The sequence below is a fragment of the Geospiza fortis genome, unplaced genomic scaffold (genome assembly GCF_000277835.1).
Source record: "Geospiza fortis unplaced genomic scaffold, GeoFor_1.0 scaffold70, whole genome shotgun sequence".
Classification (NCBI taxonomy): Eukaryota; Metazoa; Chordata; class Aves; order Passeriformes; family Thraupidae; genus Geospiza; species Geospiza fortis.
In genome coordinates this window covers 2237096-2249214 of record NW_005054317.1, presented here as the reverse complement: position 1 = coordinate 2249214, position 12119 = coordinate 2237096, and the positions used below count along the sequence as shown (strand labels likewise).

The 12119-nt window shown below is 46.7% G+C and overlaps 1 protein-coding gene across 2 annotated transcripts in view; it reads right to left on the bottom strand.

The window, feature by feature from the left end:
* Window positions 1–12119, bottom strand: part of FRMD4B (FERM domain containing 4B) — a 124876-nt gene that overhangs the window by 52200 nt on the left and 60557 nt on the right. For both annotated transcript variants that reach the window (XM_031056339.1, XM_005420176.2), the window contains exons 2-5: window positions 7253–7318; window positions 6491–6585; window positions 4956–5048; window positions 1706–1790 (exon numbers count right to left, since the gene is read on the bottom strand). In XM_031056339.1, coding sequence (XP_030912199.1) covers window positions 1706–1790; window positions 4956–5048; window positions 6491–6585; window positions 7253–7318 — 339 coding nt within the window. The remainder of the gene's footprint in view (window positions 1–1705; window positions 1791–4955; window positions 5049–6490; window positions 6586–7252; window positions 7319–12119) is intronic.

The window sequence follows — 12119 nt, the reverse complement described above, 5'->3', positions numbered from 1 at the left end:
CCTGCTGAAGCAGACACAGGCTTGAGCTGGGCTGTGCCAGCACAGAGAGGGCTGCAGGCAGAGCCAGACCTCCCCCACTTTCTCTGTGTGCTGAATCACCTCGTGCTTCCCAGAGATCTCCTCTCAGGAGGAAGCGATGCTCCTCATCCTCATCCCTCTGCTGCCCACAGAAACTGGACACAACAGACACCCCCTGCTCCTGGCAGTTTTGCTTGCAGGAACAGGGATGCCACACTTTGGGGTGCTATAATTAGAGCACATACCTTGCAAAGCACAGGGAAAAACAAAAGAGCCAGCCTGCCTTCAAACTTCTTTTTTATGCTTCTCTTCTCCTTTGCTTTCTGATATGCTTTATATATACACATAAACACATCTACTGGCACCAAACATGTTAATATTGGGTAGGTCTTGTTCCAACAGCAGTGGCATTTTCCACATTTCATCCCAAAACCAGACCCATTTTCCAGTTCCAAAATTATTTGTTAAACTGCTCCAATTGAGGAGCAATTTAAGGATGGCTACAAGCTGCCAAGACCCTTCATATTAACTGGCAGATATGTCAAATGGAGACTTGCTTTTTAACAACCATAACCAGTGAGGCCCCAAGTTCTTTGAGCATCTTTCCAACTTCAGCATGTTGTAGAAATGCATCAATTTCCTTCACTCTTCCAGAACGCAATTCCTGTACAAAACACAGCTCTACCATCACCACTTTCAGGTTTCTATATTCTTTCATAAAACAATGAACACTGGATCCTGAATAAGAATCCTCCAGAATCTGAAGCATATTGAAGGTGACAGCTTTGGCTGGCTACACTGAGCTCCACCACCAGTCAGTGATACAGGATTGTGTCCCAAGGAAAGGTTGTAAGAACCAAGTGACCCTCTCAGACTGATTGAACCATGAGTGAAAACAAAAGGCACCAGAGTTTGACATTAACTGGAAAATCCCAGAAGCATCAGAGTAAAGTTCACTGAACTGCAGCTGCATGTAGGGGCATGGCAAAGCTGCCTGCCACACCACTCTTATTCCAGAGCAAGATGTACCTGCAGCAAATCAACCTTATTCTTTAAGATTTTCATTATCACATCCTGATGTGCCTTTTAAAAACATGTATTTCACTAATCCGAGTATTTTAAGAAAACGGTGGAAGCTTTTCAATCAGAAAGTAAATACAGAAAATATTCCAACAACTGGTTGTGATTGCTACTTTATAGGATTTGCTATTACTATTTACTGTTACTTTACTATCTCACTGAATTAAGGCAGGAAATAAAGGAATATGGGACCAAATCCACAACACAGGACCTTCCTCACAGGCCTTTTCTTCCTAAGGCAAGTTTGATTCAAAGTCAGTAAAGAGACACCTGCATTGAGTGTTTGCTATGCAGAGTGTAGGAGGATGTGCCACTGAGCAGAGCCTACCTGGGAAGTTACAGCCCAGATTTCAAGTAACTTAAAAGCTTTTGAGCATTTCAGACTCATTGCAGAGCACTGAGCACACAGCAGGGCTGGGAAACCATCATCAGCCTCATTCATGTGCACGAAGCATCAGCATTCAAGGCAAGGAGAGAGTCAGCATGCTGAGATCTTAATACTTCAATTAGTTCTAGAAATCAGACACAACTCCTACCAAGTTCTCAGGACTGAGCATGTGGCAAAGGAGCAATAGAAGAGAGATGCACAAGAAACTCCAAGTCTTACCTGGTGTACACAGGACTTGGCATTCAGAAAAAACAGCTCCACTGTAGTTTTGTCCTTGAGAAAGGAAATGCTTTCAATGTAGAACCTGAAAATTAAAAAAAAGAACCAAAAAAAACCATGAGTGACTCTCTTGAATAGGTTTCATCTTCCTCCCAAGTAATTTTATTTCCTCAGTGTTTTGTTCTCCAGCAATAAAATAGCACAGAGGAACTATGAGCTACTGCACTTAATTTCCTGCCTTTTAGGAGGGAACAAGCAGAAATCACAGCCTGACAGCACACAGGGGACAGGGACTCCTGGTTCAATAGATCCTGGATATCTGATGACTTTTCAAATTAGATGAAAACCCTGAATGCTACAGGAGCAAAGCCCATCTCTCCTCTGCAGGTAAAGCCACAGCAGTGGAAAAAGCCACTCCAAACATGGTGGGGAAGTCAGTCCAGCACTCTGCTGGAGGACAGGGGTGTCTGGCAGCCCTGCAGGACCACCTTCCTTCCAGGAGAGCAGAGATGTCAGTAAGAACCCTTAACTTCACTCCAGCTCCAGATGCTCCCACTAAATGCTAGGCAGGAGACACAACTTTTTTCCAGCCAAGCAAAGACCTGGACCACCAGTGCCTCAGCAATGCAGATCACCCAGGGCTTCCCCATGTCCTGTCCTGGAGAGCAGGAGGGCTGGATTCAGGGCAATCAGAGCCAGACCAATCTCTCCCACAGCCCCAGGCTGCTCTTGAGGCTCCTGACAAGCTCCATCCCCTGAATTCTGACTGATGATCTTGGCATGGATGATTTGCAGGATACTTGAATAAGCCCCCAGCAGCAGCACAGAGCACGTGCTAGGGAGCAGTGAAGCTGGGACCTGCCACAGGTGTCAGGAATGTCTGCAGTGTTTATGCTGTGACTTCAGAAAAGTGAGACATTAAATAGTAATTGCTTTAATATTTCACATTCCTGCAGCGTGTTCCACTGAATTAATTTTAAAGCACTCTCCAGAACGCCTCTGCAGATGATTTACCCATTTCACAGGCATGCAGCCTGGCCAAGGGGCAGCCCAGCAGCCTGCCCCAGACATCTGAAAAGCTGTTCTACATTTCCATGACTCACCTTTCCCCATGAACTCTACCAGCCACAGGTATTTCCACCCTCTCTTGATCTCACCTGATATATTTTTTTCCCCAACAGCTTTGCTAAATTTTACTTCAAATACCCTTGAGTGTTTCTCTTCAGAAATGCAGAGCAGAGGGCAGAACCCACACTCTTCATCCTTTCCCATCCTCCTGCCAGACCAGCCCTTCCCAGAGTGGACCTTCCTCAGCCTGCTGAAGCCTTCCCTGCACCATGAAGTGATTTTCCTCAGCTAATGACCTCATTTGCACTTCCAGTTTCTTTCAGCCAGGGTCAGGTGTGGCTCAGGAGCAGGAGAGCCCTGGTTCTGAAGGGAGGCAGCTCCCAGTCACTCTGTACAAAGCAGGAAGCTGTGGGATCTATAGATTTAGGGTGAGGGCACGGGGGGGCACTGCCCCAATCCCAGCTCCATTTCCTCCCTGGTACAAGCTGCACCTTCTCATCACCCTAGTACAGATGGGGAACACTGGACCACAGAGATAAGGATGTTCAGGGCATGGCAGGCACATTTGGGAGCACCATAAAGGGCACATTCTGCTTCTACTTCCAGTGCTGTCAGCATCCTTGAAACTAAAATGACATTTCTGAAAGTCCTCAATCTGCATCACAGAGCCCTTCAGCTGAGTGTACCATCCAAAAACCTCTGTGACTGGACTGAGTTTATGCCAGCTGGCAATAAATTCTCAAAGGATTATCACGTTTCCTTATTGAACAGCAAAAGCTCAGGGATGAGAAGAGATGAAGAAAAACCAGCTATCTGGAGAGTCCTCCATTTCCAGTAATGCAACTGGAAACTGCAGGTTTTGAAGTGGCTTTTCTGCTGGAATATCTATTTTCTATGGATCAGGCAGTTTCTGTAGTGCTGATTATTTCTGTATCTTCCTCCTCCTGCTCTGCATCTCACTGCCCCCCTCCTTGGTTACCTGTTTTGGATCTCATTACCCCAGAGTGGTCAAGCTTAAAATTCCCTTCTGAAAATTGATCTTTCCAAGCCCACTCCTCACACATTAACTCCTGCCCAAGTCTCTGCACCCCCTGTCCTGTTGAGAACCATCTTGCAACAGACAGGGCCAAAATGAACACCATGAGCAAACAGCACAAATTCCAACCAAAAGAATGCTCAAGTTATAGGATTGCCTTCACAGCTTTCTTGGGCATCCACAGGTTTTGGCCTCCCAGATCCTGATTAAACACTGTAATCACAGTGAAGAGCCCATCACCCCTTTATAAATGGAGCTTTTTCTTTCTGCAAAGTGTGGAAGAGGAGCTCTGGACACCATCACACCCCAGCACGTATTCAGGCAGAACAAAGTGCCACTTGTTTGTCCCATTCCCCTGGTGACCAGCGGGGGACACGGGGAGGCACCAGTGCCAACTGACCCAGCTACACAAGAGGCTCCGCTTTGGAAGTGCTTCAAATAATTAAGCACACCAGGCATAAATTTACCCAGATCTGAAAAGCAAATGAGGTCAGTCTGCTCTCACGTTCCCTCACAGACTGCAAGGAAAACAAAGACTCCAGCAATATTAAGAAATGATGCTTGATCTCTTCTGCCAGCACAGCTCTGTTTCGTAGGATGTGGGATTTTTTTCAGGCCCTTAACCAGCAGAGCTTTGCCAGCAACAGCCCTAAAGTAATGCAATTACATTGGCCAAAATCATCATTTTGGCAGGGATTTTATTCTTTCCTGGGGACTGGTTAAGCTGTGAGCAAAACAGCCATCAGCAATTCCTTTAAAGTACAGACAGCCTTTAAGTAAACAGAAGGAAAAAAGTAAGTAAAATTGTTTGAATAAACTGTATTGACATTTAGCACACTCAAAGAAAAGTCAGGTAAAGAAGATATTTAAAATACGAGGTTTTAAACAAAAAACAAAACCCAAACCCACCATAGGAATCATGTCCCAATAAGAGTTTAAAAAGTAGCAGGTTCCAACCTACTTTATTTCATAGTTACATACAAAAGAGAGCAGCACTTAGCCGGGGCCTAATCTCCTTCTAAAAATAACACATTGCTTTGACATTTATTTCCTTTATCAAATCTGTAATCAGCTCCTTTAAACAAAACCCCCTGGTGATAAATAAACCCAAGTGGTAATGTTTGCTTGGTGGAAACAATTACTCACCTAACGGCAAAGTACAAAGTAGCTGGCCCTGGTTTCTTGGGCAAGTCATGGTCCAGGACACGGTGATCCAGCTGCAGCCAGACACTCTGACCTCTATGGAAACAGGTTGGGGAGAGGGTTAAAAACAGGGATGGAAAATACAGAAATTGGTTCTTTTCACTGCCCCCAATTACTCCAAGTGTTACTTTAAAAAGTTCAAGACAGCCCCAAGGCAGGCAAACATCTCATGGAATGATTTCCTTTTCTTTACCTAACCCTTAACCCTGCAAGGCTGAGCCATGGGTGCCCTCCAGAGGCCACACACTCCCTCCAAGCACCCAGCCCTGTGCATACACCAAGGCAGGCCCTGGAATCCCACTGGAGCTTCTGGGGAAGCCAACAGCTTTCAGATAATCCCCTGGCAGCACTTTAAACCTCACCGTGACTCGGTGCCAGTAACCAAAAACATCCAGAAGAATTTCATGGCAGCTCTTCTGGGGGGGGGAAAAACGAGCCAAGTACAAACAGTATCCTCAAGGGATTTACAGAAGAGCTGGGGGAAGTATTTTCCAGCAAGTGAAAGGACAAGGATGTGGCAAAAATATTCCAGGGATAGCCCCAGATGTGAGTGGCTGGTAAAAATAACAGAGCGCTGGGGTCAGGGCCCCAGAGGGAGCAGCTCCAGGGGTGTCCCAGGACCTGCACGTGGGATGTGCCTCAGCAGGGTGGCCCCAAACACGGCTCTGATGGGATCTGTAGGTGAAAGCTTCCATCCAGGGCTGCATAAAAAGTGGCAATGGAGAGCAGCAGGAAGCAATGTTATTCCTGTTAGACAGAAGGTTCATTTAGGGGCTGTTTTAGCGCACAGCTCCACGTCCCCACTGCCCTAAGCACCTCTGCTCCAGCTTTTTGGGGGAGCTGAAGGTTCTCTAAAGACACTGCCAGCAGATGTGGGGAAGCATTTCAGTGCCCTGCTGAGAGATGAGCCTGAGCACCAGGTGAGACTGCAGGTAATGAACCCAGCTGACTCTGGGTTAATGCCATGAACACATCTCCCACAGCATCACAGCCAGGCTCAGAGACAGCAAAGTGGTTCCTGGGCAGGACTAACCTCACCTCTCCCCCTGCTCAGGAAATTTGGGCTTAAAAGGCTCAATAATATATTTGAGATGCAGGTGCAAAGCAATTCATTTTGGAAATAAATGCAAAACATTTTTGTTGTTACTAGAAGTACAGAGGAAGAAAGCTGAGGGTGCTCACATGGGAAATTATCACTGAATCAGATTTTCACTGTGTGAGACAAATATGAAATGTGAAATCATCAGGAAAATATTTTACAAGGATTCTCTGGTTTGGGCCCAGAAGATATTTTCCAAATATTTTCTATTTTGTGCCTTCCCCTTTCCCCAGCCAAGCAGCACAAAAGCACAAGGTAGGAAACTTTCTTCTTTGAAATAAAAAGTCATTTTTCCATCATGCCAAGCTGCCACGGTAGCAGAGATAAGGTTTCACACTGCAATAATGACACAGCTGTTTAAATAAATAAACACACTCACGTGTCATCGATAAATGTTATCCCAAAATATTCCTTTTCTTTCAGGTTGAAGTGTGAGGCCACCAGATCCAGTAACTCCCGAGACAAAAGTTTGGGCTGTTGAAAGAATAAAATTAATTTTATTCCTCTCAGTCCAGGCTTTTAATAAAAAAGAAAATTTTCTGTGCAAATACTGACATTTGAGTGCACATGGCCATGCTAAAACCCTGTTGTACAAGTGAATACAGAAGTGATGTATCAGACTCAGGGTGTCTCAGTGGAGCTGTGTGGGATGTGTGGAGCATGGAGAGGCAATTCTGTGCTTAATCCATGACATTAAGCTGAAGGGCACAGACTGAGTGCTGCTTTCCTCTTTCTGGGGGAGAAGGCAGCATCCAGGCTTTCCTGCACTTATGGCAGGAAGGGTTTTGCAATTAAGAAAATATTGTGTAGTGGAGGATCTCGTGCTTTGAGTTCTGTTATGGGAAAAAAACATCCTCAAAACCACAGAGTTTTCTTCCCATCTAAATGACAAAAAACACCACCACAAGGGGTGTGTTTAATATCCTGTAGGAATTTTGGTGAAAGCAAAAAGTGAATGCAGAACCGATGGTGGGGAAATCCTTCAGCTAATCCAGGTGTCAGGAAAAGCACATTGCCTCAGCACACCTATTCCACTCTCTGAGTTCTTCTAATATAACTTGTCTTCAACCCTCACTTCAGCCCCCAAAAGAAAACAAGCAGAGAAGCCTGGCCCTGGCTGCCCAAAGAGCGAGGTCAGTACCTGAACCAGCAGCTCCAAGTTCCTGTCATCGAGGAGATGCACCTGGCAGTGCCGGCCCTCGGTCATCTGCAAAGACAGCAGCACAGCCCTGTCAGCAAGGGCAGCATTCCTGGCTTGCACCAGAGCACGGGAGGCTTGGGGACAAGGGCAGGGTGAAGCAAGTGTCTGATTTTGATGGGTAAGGGAATTGACTCTGTACCCCAGCTGAGTCCTTCTCCAAGGACTCCATCTGGGAGCTGCCTCAGCGCTCGCAGTTCCTGTCAACTCCATGCTGGAATTAAGGGTGCTTAGCAGCACTCGGGATCAGATTTAAAAACCCATAAATGCTGTGAGAATTACATGTGAGGATGAACCAGCCCGGCCAGTGCCACAGCCTTGGGCATTTGCTCTGGTGAGGAGATGACAGGGACCCAGGAAACCCAGATCCATCCAACCCTCCCTGCAGATGGGCCAGCCCAGATCTAGTCCATTGACCTCTCTAGAACAGATGGAGTCTCCACCAGCACAGTAACACTTTCACTTGAGCAGCTATTGGAAGTCATCACTTCCATGGGATTCTTACATAGGAGCTGCACACATCAAGAAGGTGAACTGCATCACTAAGAACAGGATGAGCTTTGCAACCTCTGATGCTGCATCTGAACCACCTCTTTTATGTCACATTTATCTCCTGCAAACTAAGTCTCTTCCTCTCTTTAGCAGGCGAGCAACTCAGAAATAGCTGCCCATTATGCCCTTTGAAATCTAATACATTTCAATGAAAGCTCTTACATTATTTAATATCTGTTCTAATTCTGGGCCTTTCAGCAGCTCCAGCGAGGACCAGCTTTGCAACACTCTCTGGGTGAGAGCTGGTGAAGGAAACCTGGCTTTCATATTTGTTCTCCCAGCCTCAAAGTAGCTCATTTTCCTGACAGCACAAGCTTCCAGCTCCCATAAATTGTGAGCTGTGAGCAGAGGCCGGGGGTGTTTGCTTAGACAGCGGCTCCCAGAGGGATTAAACAGCAACACACAGTGGTTTTCCCTTTCACATCCCTCTGGCTCTGCAGGGATAGGGACAAGGGCTGAGCTGTGGTGCCATCAGCCCCTCTCATCACCTCCTGCCCCCCATCACACCTGAGCCTGGCAGAGACTTTAAAATAAACACAATTTCTGGGTGATCACAGTGGAACCGCAGAGAGCTCGCAGCTCTGCCCCCGTCTGCACACCAGGGCTGCAGAGACACAGCCACCTCTGTCACCAGCCAGCCCTCTGCCCCCAGCTCCCACACCAACAAAGCTCCATTGTTCCACTCACTGAGCTCATTTGGACCAGAAGCCGGGAGGGAGTGCCCTCCTGAGGAGCTCTGCAGGCAGGCCAGAGATGAGTGTCTGCAGGCACAACTCCCTGAAGTGTCCTGGAAAACTGGGCAGCAGCATTGGCAACCCTGGGCACTGCTGAGCATCACACCGCCCACCAAAACAGCAACACTGGTACAAGGACTGCTTGCAGAGTGAGTCTAGAGGACAGAAATCCCTTCCTTTCCCTGTCTTACTGCTGCAAACATGAATTTGTGCAGAAGTGCCAGATGAGCAGCGACACATGGTGAGCAGCAGCTCGGAGCACAAGGCTGCTCCACCCCAGAGCCAGCAGTGATCTCACAGCTGCATCCCCTGGTGCTGCTCCCTGCAGAGCATCATCCCCAGGCCCTGCACTCCCAGCAAGGCACCACCTCCAGCAATCCATCCCTTGGGTCTGGAAGCAGAGCTGCACCTCCCCAACTCCAGCTTGAAATCTCCCTGAGATTTCCCTGCTGCCCAAACTCAGCACCCAGAGCCCTTAAACCCATCATGATCCACTCCCAGCTCCATTTGCTCCCCAGAGCTGAAGAGCTAACAGGCAGGCTCATAACTAAGTTGCCCATTACCATCAATTAATCATTTCATCAGCACCCCCTTCAAGGTGCAGCAGATTTCTGGCTCTGACACACTGTTAGCAATCTGCCCCTGCTGCGAAGTGTCGGATCCAATACTGTTTTTAAATCATTCCCCATCTGTTGCTCTGAGATAGCACGAGGGTTGCCATTATTTAATTGTGAGCTGCGTCAGTTTTCACCCAGTGAAATCACATCAATCACTTCTGACTGTTTTAATTGCCTCAGTTGTCTGTTGTTGAGTAAAAAAGGTTTCTGTTAGAGCAAACACATCCACAAAGCCTCGTGCTGAGGAGAAAGGTAGGTATCTGGAAGGATTAAAATATAAAATAAACACTAAGCATCATCTGTGCTTCAATTCAGCTATCCAAGGTAACTGCAAAGTACCTTAAAAGTAAATAAAACTCCTAATAGTCCTGAAGATAGGCAAGATATCATTATCCCTGATTTTACTGATGAGACAACATAAAGAAACAGTTTAGAAGTCTCATTTACAAATATACACACAGAAAACATTTAAAACCTGAGACACCAGGAATCTTTCCTCAGAAATCACCCATCCACTTCCCAGAGTGCTGGAAAGCTCAGTGAAGAGGTTGCAGAAGATGCCAAGGTGCCCATGACAAAGCACTGTGAAATGCCTTGGCTGTGACAAACCTGGCAGCCCCCACCTGCACCCCCAGAGCTCTGTGGCCACGGGCTCGTGGCACCCCAGGAACACTTGGGGACATAATCACAAAGCCACAGGACAGTGATGTCCAGAGCCATGAAAAGCCTGTGGCTGTAGCTCTGAGAAGAGCTGCTGCACCCCTCTGCTGCCCCCCAGCCCATTCCTGAACACCTGAGGGCCACGTTCCTGCTAAGACACCTCCCCCAGCCAGGGTGAGACACAGGGGTACTCACTGTGTGCCACCACAGCCTGCTCGAGGAGCACAGATCTGCTGGTGCGACCATCAGCTCAGCATCTGCAGGCTCCAATCCCTAAACAAAGCCTGGTTAGGGCTTTGGGACTGAGCCCTTCTCCTCCTCCTCCTCCTGCACACCCAAAGCCTCAGCCCCAGCACCCTGGTTCCTGCAGCTGTGCAGGAGCTCACTCCAAGCATCCCCACCCCATTCCTGATGGGGCAGAGAGCACGTCACTTGGCTCACCCTATCCTTGCAATTAGAAAATCACTCCAAATTGCGACCACAGGGAAGCACAAGCCCATCCTACACCAGGAATGTCGCCCACCAGAGAGGTCATCTCCAGGAGACAACTCTCTCCTCGCATCCAGCTGCCTCCCTGTGCACACAGGGCTCTGAGGTACAGGGCAGCACTCACATTTCACAACCCTTTTCTGTACAGGAGGTGGAACCAACAGCTTTGGAAGCTGTGGCAGCTGCAAGCTCACCTCACAGGCTCTGGAGTGTCAATCCCCAGGTGTGACATGACTGTGGCACAGCAATGCCACAGCACAGCCACAGGTACCAATAACCTGGTGCCATCCTCTTGCCTGGAGAAAAGCTGGAGAGCTTCATGAAGAGGCTTCCATCACTTTCACCCATGGATTTTGGCCAGGGAAAAGGTGCCTCCAGCTCAGCAGCTGGAGACACTGAGCTCCTGGAGCCAAAGGACTCCTCTTTAACTCCCCCAATGACACTGGGGTGATTTATTTGATTTATTCCCCACAGCACATCCGCTTGCAGGTCTGTTCCTCAGGCTGTGGGAAGGGACTTGTGCTGTGTCACAGCTCCCAGGGCACCAGGCTCCTCAAAAACCCAAAGCCCTGGAGCCCCCACTGATACATTTTCTTTCTTTAATTCAGGACACCCTGCTAATGTGAACAATATAATTGATTTTCTATGTGTTGGACCAATCCATCATGAGATGAGCACAGCTGTCTGCCTCAGTCAGGAGCTGCTGTGAACAGTCTTGAGATATTTATACACACACACATCTGCTTTCAGCTTATTCTCATTGATTTGGCATTGTCTGTACAAATGAACAATTTTTGCAACATGCCCCCAGATTGGTCATCTTAGCAGTTATTTTTAAAAGCCTGCTAATATTTGAGCTGTTATCCAGTAAAAGAAGTAGCAACATAAAATTCATGAAGCATCTCTGTGTCTCATCTCATTCCCAACAGGAAATTAGGAGAGAGACATTACACAGCCCTATTTTTGGCAAAACCATACCGAGAGACTGGGAAACAACAAAAATCCAGCATTCCAAATTCACTTGTATTCTCTGTACACAAGTAAGCAGCAAAACCTCAAAAACTGAGAGGACTGAAAGGAGACAAACACTTTCCACTGTAGAAATACAGTTACATCAAAAAACTGCAGCTCTCCTAATTTACAGGCTGTCTGCAAGAATCTGATTCACCCAAATCTTCAGTAAAAAAAGCAGATAATGAAGGGAAACAAACAATTCTCAGGATATTCATGTGTGTAAATTAAAGCATATGGTGAGATTGTAGCTCTATGTAGAAAATTAGCATTATCATAAAGGTTTCATTAGCTGGGAGGAAACAACACGTTGTCCTCTCTTTTTGTCACCAAAAAATATGACAAATTCTCCACCTAAAATCATCAAAGCAGATTTTCCAAAACATCCATCCTTTAAAAAGAAAATCAGCAAGGCAGAGAAAAAAACCTACTTCTTGGCTACTTAGACCAATTCCCTACAATATCCTAAGCCTGAATGTTTATTTGGGAAAAAAGCACATGCAGGATATTTATGCTATTTCTCTTGGACAGAAACATCCTCCTTATGCAAAGCTGGTTGTTACATGCAATATTTTTAGACATCCATGTGTGTCATCCCGTTAGGGAAAAAATAAGAAAAAGAGTAATTAGACAGGGTGTAAACAGGAAATCCCAAAAAAACCCCCAAAAACAGCCGTAAGCCAAAAAAAAAAAAAAAAAAAAAAGAAGCTGTCAGAATAACACATCTCCTGAAGGGAAGCTCAGGAA